At 35.1% G+C, this 16,493-nt stretch overlaps 2 protein-coding genes across 3 annotated transcripts in view; both read left to right on the plus strand.

The window, feature by feature from the left end:
• Positions 1–10,880, plus strand: part of FACE2 (farnesylated protein-converting enzyme 2) — a 30,085-nt gene extending 19,205 nt beyond the window's left edge. Inside the window, exons 5-8 of one of the 2 annotated variants that reach the window (XM_090011810.1) lie at positions 1,632–1,703; positions 3,369–3,431; positions 9,697–9,777; positions 10,646–10,880. In XM_090011810.1, coding sequence (XP_089867936.1) covers positions 1,632–1,703; positions 3,369–3,431; positions 9,697–9,777; positions 10,646–10,788 — 359 coding nt within the window. In that variant the 3' untranslated portion in view covers positions 10,789–10,880. Of the gene's footprint in view, positions 1–1,631; positions 1,704–3,358; positions 3,432–9,696; positions 9,778–10,645 lie in introns of both variants that reach the window. The other variant, XM_090011806.1, reaches the window with a different exon arrangement.
• A 1,794-nt stretch (positions 10,881–12,674) lies between these two features.
• LOC149848543 (Zn-dependent exopeptidases superfamily protein) overlaps positions 12,675–16,493 on the plus strand; it is a 28,181-nt gene continuing 24,362 nt past the window's right edge. Inside the window, exons 1-4 of the mRNA XM_089995993.1 lie at positions 12,675–12,922; positions 13,750–13,834; positions 14,068–14,203; positions 15,459–15,731. Coding sequence (XP_089852119.1) covers positions 12,725–12,922; positions 13,750–13,834; positions 14,068–14,203; positions 15,459–15,731 — 692 coding nt within the window. The 5' untranslated portion in view covers positions 12,675–12,724. The remainder of the gene's footprint in view (positions 12,923–13,749; positions 13,835–14,067; positions 14,204–15,458; positions 15,732–16,493) is intronic.

Genomic DNA, 16,493 nt, shown 5'->3' on the forward strand with positions numbered 1-16,493 from the left:
CAACTCTCTTTTTGTCACTCCCTGTAATAATCATATCATCTACGTATAACAAAAGAATAATAATGTCAATACCTCTATCCTTAACAAAAATAGCAATGTCATTATAACATGATCTATAACCCAAGTGTTAACCTATCATACCAAGCTTTAAGAGCTTGTTTAAGACAAAGAACTTTTCTTCTCTTGATCTTAAGGCTGGGAGGAGGATCTATGTACACTTCTTCATTTAGGTCATCATTTAAAAAAACATTTTTGACATCAAGTTGGAAAACATACCACTTAATGTGATCACATTAGATAGTTAGAGTCGTTTAGCTTGAATGTGATCGCCATCATGGATTATTTTTCGCCCTGAAAGAGAAGAACAAGAGTTTGAAGAAGATCCCTTCTTTGCCGCAATCACGATCTTTGAAGAAGTTCCATGATCCCAAGAGCTTATGGCTTTGATACCATGTAATGAAACAAACGGAAGTAAAAGAGAGAACCCACTAAGGACATCCAAGAACACAATAAAGTGTGCACATGCACTAGTCCACCAAGATACAATACAAAAACTAAGTAGAAACAATTACAAAAGCACAAAAGTGCAAACAATAGCCACTATGGGCAAACACATAAAAATAATAAATCTTTTTTCACTTGAACATTGCTTGAGAAAGCATAACAAGAGAAGGGGTTTAACCAGAGTTATCAGAAGCTTCTTAGATAAGTGGGAAGCCCGCTTCCCGAAAACTCGCTTCGGAAGCGCGATACTCCTCGCTTCCGAAACTTGATGAGAACCTCAATTCCCCCACATTTCTCCTATGGTTTTCACACACTTCATCTATTCTTCTTATATATTTTTTTATGCGTTTTCTCAAACTCTTCTCACTTACTTTCATGTGCTTTCTCTAAATTGGTAGTCATCATTTTTAGATTTTGTTAAAAATGTAATTCTTACACTAATTTATTTTAATTTTTATTTGTGTTTCATTTTGATTCCCATTCAATTTTTATATTTCTTGTTTTATTCCTCGCTTCCCGCTTCCTATACATTTTAAAATGCATCGTTTCTTGCTCGCTTCCGCTTCTCGTATCGTTTCCTGCTTCCGCTTCCTAGTCTGGCAACCTTTGGTTTAACCCCCTTTAAATAGGCACATTGGACTCCAATGTAGCTGTTGGAATGCTCCCAACTCCCAACAGCTATAATTATAGCCGTTGGGGAGATCCCAACAACTATATTGGACAAAGTCCAATATGCACTTACATGAAAATAAAAAGACAAAAAAACAAAAATATATATAATGACAGAACTGCCCCTAATGGACAGTACTAATTACAATAATATAAAAAGACAAAAATGCCCCTACATGAACAAACCTATTACAATTAGAAAATAGTCATATATATATATATTATATATATGCATATGTAACACTATAATTTAACAGTTAGCTCGTCTAGAGCAATATTGTAATAGTATAAAGTTCTTTGCCATTTGCAATTCTCCCATGATCAATTTTACCCATCAGAGTTGGCTTTCCTTTCTATTGGTGATTTGGCTTTTGCTTATTTCTGTACTTTTTGCAGGCACATTTGCGGTGATTGAAGCATATTGTACACATTTTATAATACCTGTTTTATTTTTGCAGCACACCTAAATCATCTTCTGGAACTATATTATGGGCAGAAGTACACCTTCTCTAGAGCTGTTATAATTGTAGGTATTTGTTTATCCCTATGGGCCTTATTGTTAGAAAGATTCTTCTTGCACATTAAGAAGTTGCTCTAGATGCCTTAAAGTATCTTCTTGCTTTATGGCCATATTTGTGCTCTCGTTTGGCCTTTTGGGAACTTAAAATGGACAAGATGCGGGTGCATGTTATACTTTCTCCTGTGTATAACCATGCTTCATCACCCAACTGCATGTAACTTTGTGATATTTACATTGTGAATGTTCTTTGCTTTCGTTTGCAGTGAAATCCATTATTGTATCCATATTTGTCACCTAAATGGTTAAGAAGCATTTCATTTACTTTTTGCATGGAAATGTTCATGCCCAAACCTTTCTCCACTCCTCAGGCACATTCTCACACTCGCACATATGTGCGCCCCCACCTACCCTCACATGTACATTGAATTTTATAAATCTGGACGCGGCCACTGCTTATGAGCACATGCGTGTGTATTAACACATATGCTGAGGGCATATTTATCTTACTTCCTATTTTTTTATGCTTCCTGTTGGGTCACTGCATCATAGGTTTATCCACAATACCCCTAATTAATAACCTGTTAGTTTCACAATCACAAATACTACTGATGTTTTGAAAAATTTCAGATACTTTTGCAAGATTGTGGAAAATATCTATTTTTGGCGATTTTGAGAAAAAATCTCCATTTTTTAAAACATGGAAAGGACATCCAGAGAATTTGAAAAATTCCTGAAAGTTTTTCATTTTTTTAAATATTCAAGCAAATTTCATTACTTTCTATTTATCTTGTTGATTCTTTAACATTTCTTTTTATGATTTTTGTAAAAAGAAAACTTTTCTTGATTTTTCATATTTCTAAGATTCTTTTTTTCTCAATATTTTTGTAAGATTTATAGGAAAAGATGCTTGTGAAGATGTTAGCAGGACCAATATTAGTTATTAATATTATAGCTAAAACTACAGTTTTCTTCTCCATGTTATATGCCCATGAACAATACTATAGTAGACACATAGTAAAAGTTAAAGCATCTGTGCCAGATGTGTCTATTCCTATGCTTTTCCCCTTGTCCCCCATGTTTAAGAATGTCCAAATTGGCTTGTATTATAATTGCTTTTGATTTTCCCTGTTGAAAATTCTACATGGATACAGTGCTAGAGATTATTGAAGACATGGATGAGGTTTAGGAAGTACAAACTATATCCAATGTCTCATTGCATGCTTAGTTAACTGAGTTTTCCATCATCAAACAATAAGGTCAATGAAATATTCAAGTTTCTAAAGGGTGCTTCCATGTAATCAATGAGTTGTTCTTTCAGGGTTTAGTATAAATATAATTTTTATATAACCAGCTATTGGGACCTAGAAAATGTGCACCTGACTGATGGCGTGGTCATGTTATGAAGATTTAGGTGGTAAGTTGAAGTGCCTATGCAGTGTCCGTTCTTGTTCTTAATAAAATAGGGCTTTTGAAATTTGTGATATTGCCATACGCTTACTGTTAGAAACATTAGGTAGTATTTTCATTTATCTTGACAACCAAGTTTGGTATCAATTCTAAAGCCATTAAAATTTAAAATTCTGCTTTTTATTTCTATATTTTTGCAAATGTATCAATTATCTGCTGGCATCTTTTTTTATCGGATTAATATTGACTAATTTATAGTGTATGGCAGGTGTGCAGCTTGGTTACACAGTGATGTTTGGGTGGTACGCATCTTTTTTATTTCTTCGAACAGGTTTGTGAACCCTTTCACTTGGTCATGATTAACTTCACGTGTTCCAGAAATGTTCTATGGTTGCACATTCTGATGCTAAGTATCTCTTGGTTTGTATCTCAAAAGTGGATAAATTGGGTTATCCAGTGGTTATCTGCTGGCCCCCTTTGTTACTATGAAACTGGAGCATTTATGCTGATCTGCTGGAGCAAGAAACATTTTGTATCCTTATTCTTAAGTTTGGTGTTTAAGGTGTTGCAAACTGATCCCTCTTTGATTGTTACTTGTGAATGTTAATATATATATACTTTTGTAATTTGTCATAGCCCACAAGGGTATTTTAGTCTTTTTGTCATATGTAATTCGAATAGTCCACTAGGAACTAATTTGTATTTTTTTTTCTTTTTTTTTTATTCTTTTGACCAAAGGCCTTTTGGTCTCTTCATAGAGCCATTGGGACTCTCCCCAACAGTCATAAATATGACCGTTGGGGAGCTCCCAACGGCTCTATGGGAGCCTCTCGTTGGTCTCCTTTGGTGTATAAATAGAGGGTATTAGTCCCTCTCCTCCTTAATGCTTTTTAGCATTTGATAAATCTATTATTATTTATTTTATGTGTTCTTGATTGTGATCGTGTGCTTAGCGCTTTCTGGTTCTTTGTATCTTGCCCATTAGTGGCTTCATTATTGTGTGGTTGAGATCTCTCTGTAGCCTCTTGTGGTCTCTCTTATAAGCTTGTATTTCATTACATAGTATCAGCGCCCATTGGGTTCTTTTTATCTTGAAGGCCTTATTCGTGGTGATAGAAGATCGTGTGCTCATGATCAAAGTGTGTTGCTTCCTCTTCTTCTTTACTCACTTTTTTTTTGTCATGGGGCATGAATCAAGAGTAGAGCTTTCCTTCAAACTCAATGGATCCAACTATATGATGTGGGCTTCGGTCATGGAGAATCACTTCAAAGGCAAGAAACCTTAGGGATTCGTAATGGGCACTACTCTTGAACCCTCTTTGAAGCTTACCAAAATCGAAGAAGGTGTTGAGAAGGTCCTTGAAGGAGCTGATCGAGTGAAAGCTATCCATGAACACCAAATAAAGGTAGAAGATTATGGAAACAACCACGTTAAAATTTTGGCATGGTTGATAAACAATGTTGACATAAAAATATGTGTCAACATTGCTAAGTTTAAAAAAGCCAATGAAGCATGGTTCTTTCTTAAGGATATGTATACCAAAAAGATCTTGCTAGACAATATTTTTGTCAAGACAAGATTAAAACCACTAAACAAGGGGACATGAGTGTCTGATTATTTTAGTGTTTTGTTTTCACTTTGGGATGAATTGACACTTTTTGAGCCAAAATGGATAACTCCTGAAGATATTAAGCTTAAAAGAGAACACGTTGAGAAAAGACACTTCTTTCAATTCCTCTGTGGCTTAAAATCGGAATTTGAACAAGGTTCTCTCTTCTTCGTAGGACTAAAGCTATGCCTTTTGAAGATGCTCTTGTCGAGGTATGCCAAGAAGAAACTCGCTTTGGCATGACTAATAAAGGTGAAGATGTTTTGGCCATTACTAGGCCTGATATCAATGTAAAAGCTTATAGGCCTCCTCATTTTGTAAAACAAAATAACAATAATAGTGGATACAACTATAATAGTGGATATAGAAAGGGATTTGTCATTATTGTAATGAACCGGGACATATTAAACTGGTTTGCCCAAAGCTTAAAAGCAAAATCGCTTTCGTTGGAGAAATCACACCCAAGAAGGAAGGATTTGGCAAGAATAGAGGAGATATCAAAGACACTCTTAGTCAAATATTGGAGGCACTTTAACAGCTCCTCAAATCATCTCTTTGGGTGCCGCCATTGCATCTTCTTCATCTCCTCTAGGTATGTGGATTCTTGACTTAGGTGCTTCCTTTCATATGACCCCTCATGAGAATGCTCTTTTCGAAGTTTGCATTAATTATATTTTATCTTATGTTTCAACCACCGATCAAACCTCTTTAAAAATAAATAGTATTGGAACTCTTGATTCAAAATCTTCTCAAAAAATTCTTGTTCCAAAAATAAGGGTTCCAAAATTAAATTTAAATCTTTTTTTCATCTCTCAAATTTTCGACCATGGTTGCAAAATTTCTTTCTCATCTAAAGAATGCACCGTGCAGGATCTCCAGTCAGGGAAGATGATTTGGCAAGGCTATAAGAGCGGTGATCTTTATTTTATGGATTTTTTGTCCCTTCCACCCAAGTCATTTTGTAATTATGTACAAAACAAAAGTATTGATACTTGTCATAAGAGACTTGGCATCCTAGTTTTTTGAAGATGCATCTCTTTTATTTTTTGGAAAATGTTTGTAATGAAAATGATATATCTTGTAAAGATTGCATTTTTTTTAAAAATGAAAGCTATTCCTTTTCTACAATGATCTTTCATTTATACTTGTCCTTTTGAATTAGTGCTTTCAGATATATGGGGTCGTTCACCGGTCATATCGAAGGGAGGTTACTCCTATTATATTATTATTGTTGATGATTTCACTAGATACACATGAGTTTACTTTCTAAATCTTAAATCCAATGTGTTCTTTTTTAAGGAATTTCATATGATGATTAAAAATCAATTCCTTAATAATATATATATTCTTAGGTCTGATTCGGGAGGAGAATATATGTCAAATAAATTTTAAAATTATTTGAAACAAAATGACATTTGTCATTAAAGGACTTGTCCTCTAGAACCCCTCAACAAAATGGATTAGCGGGCAAAAAACATAGACATATAATAGAAACCACTAGGACTCTTCTAATTTTTAGGGATATTCCAAAATTTTTTTTTGGGTTGAAGCCATTTTAACTTTGATTTACTTAATCAATAGAATACCTTCATCCTCTTTACAAAATATATTTTCATTTGAGAATCTTTTTAAAATGACTCCCAATTTTAAAAGACTAAGAATCTTTGGTTGTAAGTGCTATGTGCTTACCCATAAAAATGATAAACTATCTTCAAAAGCTATTGAGTGTGTTTTTTTGGGATACGTGAAAAATAAAAAAAGGGTATAGATGTTTTAATTCAAAGAACAACAAACTTTATGTTTCTACTAGAAAATGAAAATGTATTTGATCAAGGAACTAAAGAAGAAGTTGATTACACCTTTTTATTTGATTTCTTGATTCTTGTTCAAATGATGCCTCTAGTAATGAACATCTGGTTGTTGATGAAGTATATCTTCAAAATGAAAGCTTAATTAAAGATGCATCCAATAATATGCATGTTTATACTCGGCGTGGACAAGGTGATCATCCATGTGCCATTGACAAGTTCTTTCAAAACATATGCTTAGAGGAATCCCAACTTATGAAATCTAATCGAATTTCTAATGCTCCTAGTAAATTTGTATCCTAAGATTCTTTTTCTCTAAATTTTAGCACATGTTTAGTAACTATTCACTTTTATTATGAACCATCTCATTATAAAGATGTCAAACGATATCCTCATTGGAATGAAGCAATGAAAATGGAGTTTAATGCCCTTAGGAAAGCCAACATTTGGAAAATAGTTGATCTTCCTCTAAGCAAGAAACTTATAGGATGTAGATGGGTGTTTAAAGTTAAAACCAGAAGTGATGCGTCTTTAGAAAGGTATAAGCAAGATTGCAAAAGGATATGCTCAAGAATATGAAATAGATTATGTGAAAACCTTTGCTCCTGTCGCTAGGATGAGTAGTGTTCAAACCTTAATTGCCATTGTCTCTATCCAACAATGGTCAATTTATCAATTAGTTGTTAAGAATGCCTTTGTAAATGGAGAACTATGTAAGGAAGTTTACATGGATTTCCTTCCAGAAGTTCATATTGATGATAAAATTTTGAAGCTCAAAAAGGCCTTGTATGATCTTAAACAAGCTTCAAATGCTTGGTATGATAAATTTAGTAATGTGTTAATTGGTTTGAGGTTCATTTCTTGTTATATTGACACTGTTCTTTTTATCAAGAAAACATGTACTAAGATTGTGATACTCCTTCTATATGTTGATGACATAATCATCACAAGAAATGATAGGAGTTATTGAAATTAAATATGTTTTTAAAAAAAATTGATATGTCTGATTTGGGGTTTTTGAGATATTTTTTAGGAATTGAGGTTGCTTACTCACCTAGAGGATATATTCTCTCTCAGATGAAATTGGCTGCTGACATATGTGTTAGGTCAGGAGTTTCTAATGAAAAGAAGGTGGAGACCCCAAAAGCTATAAATGTCAAATTAAGACTTGAAGATGGTGTATTACTCGATGATCTTACTCCATATCGCCAATTGATTGAATCTCTCACCTACCTCTCTATCACCCGACCTAATATTGCTCCAGTTTCAATATGCTCCTACCACAGTGCGCGTGGGTGCAATTATGAGAATTGTTTGATATATTAAAAACGCAATCTCAAAAGGGCTTTTCTTATCCTCTTCTTAATCCTTAGATTTAACTGTTATACTTATGCAGACTGGGGTGGTAACCCAAGTGATAGAGTCTCAACTAGTGGTTTTTGTGTTTTTTTAGGAGATTCCTTAATTTCTTGGAGATGCAAGAAACAACAGAAGGTCTCGTTGTCTTCAACTGAAGCAGAATATCGAATAATGATTACAACTACAATGAAACTTTTATGGCTAAGGACTCTTCTTCAAGAGATGGGAGTTTTCATCTTCAAACCTTTAAAGATGTGTTGTGACAACAAAAGTACAATTTACATTGCAAGAAACCACACCTTCTATGAAAGAATAAAGCACATTTAGATGGACTACCACTTGTAAGAAAATGCAATCCACAAAAAATACCTCTCAACAAGTTCTCACAATGAGATTACAACTGCAAAGGTTCACAAAGCGAGCATCAACACCAAACATACACCATACCCGAAAGAGGGTATTCACAACAAAAATAGAAAAAATAAACTTTTATTAAACTTGGGATAAAATCCCACACTCAAGAGCATGATTTGTACAAGGGGAATAACCCCATATTTATAGAGGGAATGAGAGGAACCTCAAGGGAGTAGTTGGACTCCCAACGGCTCTAATAGAGCCGTTGGGAGTCCAACGGCTCCCTTGGAGCTGCACCTTTTTGACTAGTCAAAAAGGTAAAGCCTATGAGAGTTCTAAACTGGGGATTTAAGTTAGTTGTAGTTGAATCAAACTAAAAACTAACTGGAAAAAAGAAAAATATTGCAAGGGATTACATGAGCTACCTATGAGATTACATATGAGATACATGAGCTGCCTATGAGATTACATATTTTAACACCACTATGTACTTGATGAGTATCTAAAATAAATTATTGAGTTGTCGTACGTCACATCGGAGTACCAACTTGCAGATTTTTTTCATCAAAGCTCTTCCTGCACCTTGGTTTATCTTTCTCCTTAACAAAGTTTCGGTGATCTCACCGTAAGTTTGAGGGAGGGTGTTAAAATGTATGATAATATATATATATATATATATATATATATATATATATATATATATATATATATATATATATATATATATATATATATATATATATATATATATATATATATATATACTTTTGTAATTTGTCATAACCCACAAGGGTATTTTAGTCTTTTATCATATGCAATTAGAATAGTCCGCTAGGGACTAATTTGTATTTTGTATTTTTCTTTTTCTTTTCTTTTATTCTTTTGACCAAGGGCCTTTTGGTCTCTTCATAGAGCCATTGAGACTCTCCCCAACTGCTCTATGCGAGTCCCCCTTGGTATATAAATAGAGGGTGTTAGTCCCTCTCCTCCTTAATGCTTTTTAGCATTTAATAAATCTATTATTATTTATTTTATGTGTTCTTGATTGTGATCTTGTGCTTAGCACTTTGTGGTTCTTTGTATCTTGCCCATTAGTGGCTTCATTATTGTGTGGTTGAGATCTCTCTATGGCCTCTTGTGGTATCTCTCTTGTGAGCTTGTATTTCATTACAATGAAGCCAATCATTGGACAATGTACTACTTGTGGCAATGTTTATACATTTTAGTGATGTACTTTAGAAAGTTGATATCTTGACAATCTTGTGCTTGCATAATTGGTCATATCCTGTTAAAGTTTAGTTAATGGAATTAGTTCTCACTATGAAACATTATGAGTTTAGTGTTTTCATTTTGGTTTTAAATCTATAAAAGGATTATTGATTTGGAGCTATAATTCTTGTGATACATATTTGCTTAAGTTGAATATGGTCTTGTTAGCCACATTAATTTTGTTTTCCTGTTATAGGTCATCTCATTGCTCCCATTGTAGCACATATACTATGTAACGTGATGGGCTTGCCAGTAGTCTTCTCCTCGACTAAAAAAGGTATGTGGTTGAGATGTCCAGGATTTTTTTTGTGCTACACATTGTCCTCTGTCCTCATCCTTTCTATAAAGTTTCTTATGCCCGCTTCTTAACCACTTTGACAAATTTCTGATTCATGGAAACGACTGTGTGTGTGACAAAAATACCACGTGGATGTCTGGAATGCAAAAGTTATTCAGATAAATCTAGACTAGGCTAAGATCTGCTCTCGTGAGGAGCTTGAGCTCAGCTCCATCCTACTCCTTTAATAAACAAGAAGAGTCTTAAGCCTGAGCTTGGGCCCACTAAAAGCTTGATGTGCTTGTTTGCAATTTTATTAAAAAGTTAAAAAGCAGAATATTTATACATTTTTTTATAAGATAAGCTTTGTTTCAATTATACAATGTCATCTTTACGTACAGGGGGTGACATGTTCAACTTTCAAGTCCTGTTCCTTATGAAAACAAAGTAACAAACATCACACAATGCACATACACATAAACACACACACACAGCCAAACTTGCTACATGCAACACCTATCTTGGGTTTGCTCATGTACACCGCTGTCTGTCACATTCAACCTGCCTTTAAGAGAATCACACTATTTTTTTTTAATGATGAGGAATCTGCCTAGGAATGGGGTCACTTATGGACCCCCTCCTGCGAGTGCCCTAGCCTGCAAAGAAGGGAAACACAGATAGCATCACATACATCTCTGAATGTTCTGAATCCTTGTGAAAATTGTTTTAGATGATCATGATTTTGTTACATTTTGCATATTACTGAGACTTCTATATTTGAGCTTGTCTTTTACCTTTTTTTCTTCAAGAAACATGTACCTATTAGCTGTCATTTACAGATATTTATTATTTCTATTGTTTTCTGCAGCACTGGTCATGATTTCTTTCGCGATTGGCTGTGCAACTTTTTTCATTGTATTGTTTCCAGTGACATCTCCAGATCTGTATAACAGCAAGACAGAGCATTGCAGATGTTGGCATGGCTACTGTAGTTGGAGCAAGAGTTTGTAAAATGGTGGTTGGTTTAGGCATGCCCAAGTAATTATCTGTTGTGGCTCTCTTCTGTTTGTGCTTGTACTGTTGTAATCTGATTTATTGTTGCATGAAGCACCCACAGGGGCAGCATTGAAGGGGGGTGGGGGGCGCTTATGGATATTGTCAAGAGGGGGGCCCCTGAAAAATTACTTTGGGACTGGCAATGTCATTGGCTGGGAAAGGAAGATTATGCTGCTAAAGTTTATTTTCTCTTGATGTCAAATTTTGTACATTGAAGGCATAGGTCTTGTTTAATGAGACCTGATAGACAGCAGCCTTATGCTCCAAGAAAGAGGATCTTTTGCAATATGTGATGCTTAAGTTTATCCTCTTTCTCTATTGATTGTACAAGAGGATGTTCAAGTCTTTGAGGTGACCCCTTTTGTCAAGAAGAATTTTCATGCCTAAATTTTTAATTTGTTGCATGATCATTGAAAAGTTTGATTTTTAATGTGTTTCTGTTGCTTGAATTTACACCTCAAATGTGTCTGTCGTAATGTAGAAGAATACTGCCTTTGGAAAAAAATGTAGAGGATTCATCATGTTTTCTTCTTTAGTCCGCTGCTTCTATATAAAATATTCTTTCTTTTTCTTAATTGTACATCAAAAAATGAAACCAAATGTTTTCCTAAGAAATTGCTGATAAAAATGAAATTGTTGCTTTTGTATGATAGTTTTTAATGATAAAATCGTGATACTTCAGTGTACCATAATCTAGTCTCCATTTTTAATCTTCATAAAAATATTATGGTTTTGTGGTATTTTTTCTGAAATACGGTCAAGCGAGTGAATTGTAAGGCAATCTCTTGAAAGAGTAGGGGCGAAAATGGGCTGGATCTCCAACTGAGGCCCAACCCTGGATCCAATGCATATTGTCAGGTCCAAATCGGGTCAGGGAACAAATATGTTCGGGTTTATCAGTCCGTGTTGATTCCCCGCTATAGATTCTTGAAATAAGATTTAGGATGTATTTGGACTGGATTCAGATTTATATGTTCAGATTATTGTTGGATTTGGATCAATATTTTCAATCAGAGATATGTTTAGTTTTAGTTTTGGATTTAATTCCATTCATTTACAGTTTTTACATGTAAAACTCGTGGCCATGGTTTTATTGGATCCAGTATTGCCTTGTATATTTCAGATCCGGATTCAGCTGTACATCATCCGATCTTATTTAGATCTTCGGATTCATACCTTTCACACAACAGTGGGATTCAGATTCAGATATAGTATGATCCAGTTCGAAATTGATCCATTGTAACGTCCACTATGAGATCCGGTTCTAGTTCATGCAGGGATACGGTCCCACTCTTCAAATGATACGTATTGGGTCAAGCCTGATCTAACACATACCCGACCCGTTAGAGGAAAACAATAAATAGGGAAATGTCACTTGTATGCCAACTTTTTACCCTAATCTCAAGAAACGGCATCACCTTTCTAAATTTCCTGATATGCGTCTTTTATTTTTTCTAGAAACTTTCAAACAGATATGTAATATTACAATCGAGTAATTGACCATTCACTCCTAGTTAAATATCAGTAAAATTAAGTCAAAATGACAACAATACCCTCAAATCACTGAAATGCCCACCTTTTTCGCGAAGTTAAATAGCTATTTCTCAAGTCTCAACTCCAAGGGGCAACATAGAAAACTCAAAAAAGTCACATTTTTAACCTGAGCCCTCGATTTGGCATTTTTATAGAAAAACTGTGCCTTGTATCAGCAAATTCATAAAAATGAGTCCAAATTTTTGAAATTATTGGAATAGATTGGGCCTAAATGAAATTTTTCCGCAACAAAAAATCCTTAACGTTCACCGGATCGACGTCAGTGGATAAATAGGGGAAGGGAGCGATAAAAGGGCGCGCCCACTCGTCCGGATTTGAGCTTCCCGGGAAAAGGACGATGGCGGCGAGTCGCCTGCAACTGCTGAGGCCCTCTCCCTTCCTCGCTTCGTCGTCGGATTTCCGTCGCCGGAGACGTTTCTTTCCCTTCTTCGGATCTGGAAACCCTAAATTTATTCTTCTCCGACCGATCTCTTCGTCTCCGTCGGCTCGGTTTCTGTGCTCGTCTCTACGTTGCTCTCAGAGTCCTTCTTCAGACGTATGCTCTCTCTCTCTCTCTCTCTATGTCGTTGAATTCTTGATTTATAGATTTGATATATATCTTCCTTTCTTTGGTTCGATTACTGGAAGAAATAATGACGTAGATTGTGATTGTTGCGGTTTTCACTGATTTCTTTTGTTAGATAGAGGGAAGGATTTAATTTCTCTTAGGACTCATTTTCATAGGATGTGGCTGGAGTTTCACGGCCGTCGGGTCGAAATCTCCCTAATGGTGGAGTTAGATAGACAGAAATGGAGAAATAAGACTTGTAAAGTCGACCCCATATTGTTGGGATAAGGCTTCGATGATAAGGGAAGAATTTAGTTTTATTTTTTATTACGTCGTGGAAACGTGCAGTGTCTTTCTCTCTCTCTCTCTCTTAACAGAAAGTAATGACGTGTATTTCTGATTGAAAAAACATGATCTTTCAAAATGTTTCCTATTTTGAAAATATCATGTTTTTATTGCAACGGCAACATGATAAAAGAATATTTTTTGATATTTTATATTTTCTTTATGATTTGGCATCCTTTTATATATATATTTTGTGCATACCGATATTTTCATGATATTTTCTCGGAAAGTCAAAATATTTTAATTTATCACGAGATTTTCGTCGCCAGGATTTTCCTGGGAACGATATTTGTGAGATTGCTTTTAGGATTGGAAGATAAACGGTAAGATGTTCTTTCTGGGAAGGCATTTGGGACAGATTTCCTGTTTAATGAACCTCACGCTATATTGTTCTGAAATTTCTGCAGCAAAATAGGAATCTTTGTATGTATCCTTTTAATTATATCTTATTCTCTTTGTATTGATGATAGACTTCTGCAAGTGAAGAAAGTCCATCGGTAGTAAGTGGTCTGCTGGATTTTCTGAACGAATCTTGGACTCAGTTTCATGCAACTGGTAAGAACTTGTATAGATGAGCAGTCAGTGAAAATTTGAGTTTAGTATCTGTGGAGAGAATGTTCTAATTGTCTGATTTTGTATTAAGATATCCAACTTTAGTTTTGGTTAATCATTTCTGCCTGTTCATTTTTTTGAATTCGTTTGCTTGAATTTGTTCGTGTCACTCTTTTGATGTTTTACTTTGCTTGCTTTGGATCCACTATTGACTCTTATGTACACTCTGTTTGCAGCTGAAGCAAAAAGGCAATTACTAGCAGCCGGATTTCATTTGCTAAATGAGAATGATGAATGGGACATAAAGCCTGGTGGACGCTACTTTTTTACGCGGAACATGTCCTGCTTGGTTGCTTTTGCTGTTGGAGAAAAGTGGGTCTAATCTGCTAGTTTTTGAGGCTCAGATTTACCAATCTATTTGTATTATGTGATGAATTACTCACCTTTCTTCAAGGACTACCCATCAATTTCATCTCCCATGTTTATTTTGCATCAGCGAATGGTGTTGGGCGTATATGTCACTTGTTTCCAGTTAGTTTTCTCGACTTCCAAGGACAGAGTTGTCCATGGATGTTTTGTCTTGTGATTCTCGATTTATGGAATAAGCAAGGGTTGCTGATTCATCGAGAGGACTATTCCAACTCAGTGCTGCACGTTTCATTTTTCTGTTTCTGCCATTTCCATACTGTGGCCTTACTACAGCAACTGGGAAGGCTAGGTCCAACATAGTTCTATCTCTATTTTCAAGCATTCACTGACTCAGTTGCATGGAGTATCCACACCCTCTTGAGACTATGAAAGGAATTTTTTGTCAAAAAAGAAGACTGCATTTTTTCAAATTGGTAACCATGGTCTTCCTTTCTTTTTCTCCACTTCAAGGTTTGCTGCTCATTGAAAAATGGGTTTGAGTTTGTTTAGTGTTGATGAATAGTGGTTATCCAAATTGTAATATGAGGAGCATCTATTTTGCTGTTGGTTCAGACAAAAAGAAAACAACATACACAAACTCAGAGGCAGACATACACAAAGAAATGATCAGATGTACTATGTAAATTTTCTAATTGCTTTGTTATGACTTGTTAAAGTGGGATCTTTGCATTGCTATATTGTTCTTGGCTTGGATTTTTAAGGTCAGAGTTCTGAACTAAAGCATCAGCTACTTATCTTTTTGCTATCAATCTTGGACATATAAAGCATTTTCAGGGGGTTAGAATTATATCTCTTTGGGTATTTGATCCTTGCAGCTGAATATATACAGTTTTTTTTGTTTCATTGTGGCCCAAGATCTTCTAGAGAGCCTGTAGGCAATGTCCTTCCTCTGTTATCATTTGCCTTTGTTTTTTCCAGTAGTTCTTCAATATAAAGCTCTAAAATGGTTCTTTTTGTTCCACTTGGATCCATACTTAGTTTATTGTATTCCTTGTATTGTGGTTATGATTATGCTTATGCTTATGCTATCTAGATGAGTTATCCCTGAATATCCATTCACAAGCTGAAAGTTTGGTTCAGTCATTGCCATCATGTTGCCCATGTGCAACCCTGAGAGTTTGCTTAATGTGTTTTTTTTTCTTTTAGTGATGCCCATTGTTGCAGTCTTTTTTGCTAATGGTTCTCTATTGTTATGCAGGTACAATGTGGGTAATGGATTTCATGTGATTGCTGCACATACAGATAGTCCCTGTCTTAAACTGAAACCAATATCTGCATCATCAAAGTCTGGATTTCTGATGGTGAATGTGCAGACATATGGAGGTGGTTTGTGGCATACGTGGTTTGACAGAGACTTAAGTGTAGCAGGAAGGGCTATATTAAGAACTGGCGATGGGTCTTTCGTGCATAAACTTGTCAAAGTGAAGAGGCCTATACTGCGTGTGCCAACACTGGCAATCCATCTTGACCGGTTGCTGATTAACTTGTTCAGTCTTGCTTTTGCTGAAACTTGATGGATTTCTATCTTAGCTGTACATGTATTTCCTCTTAACACCAAATGTTCTTTTGTAGATAACATAGTGCTTGATTTAAAGGCAATACCATAATTATAAACTGCAAAATATTTTGAATAAATCTGAAAAATTGAAGGTCAGAGTTTAGGTTGGAAGGCAGTCATAATTTTGTTTTGTTGAACAGATAACTATGATACAAGTAACTATATAAATGTGATCTGTAGCTTGATGGCTTTCATGGTCGAGATGTGGTTGAATGCTTCAATTTCTGAAGTGAAATTGAATTAGACTAATTTTGGGTTCACCATGTAGGGTATGTATATGGGGTACTGAAATGGCTAAAATGCCCTTACTAATATGCAGAATTATTAATAAAAAAAGACTGCTATGCAGAATTATTAATCAAAAAAGAATGAAAGACCTTTGAATAGTACTGCATGATATAAAAGTTATTTGATGCCTATAACTCGGCCATATATGTTGATTTTGAACATTACTGCATGAATAAGGAATATGTGTCTTTGCTATACGGGGCATGCTTATTTTGAATATTCACTTCCCATCACTTACATGCACATTGATGTGTTGTTTTCATCGGATGATATATATTGCTTGCTTGTCTTTCTTATGAACAAACTTTACTAAATGATGGAGGCCATCAAATCCTAGTAGTTTTTGTCAGATGTTGCCAAATTTTTGGCCTTTCAGTGCCATTTTAA

The sequence above is a fragment of the Nuphar pumila genome, chromosome 1 (genome assembly GCF_984573655.1).
Source record: "Nuphar pumila chromosome 1, dmNupPumi1.hap1.1, whole genome shotgun sequence".
In the NCBI taxonomy this organism is placed as follows: Eukaryota; Viridiplantae; Streptophyta; class Magnoliopsida; order Nymphaeales; family Nymphaeaceae; genus Nuphar; species Nuphar pumila.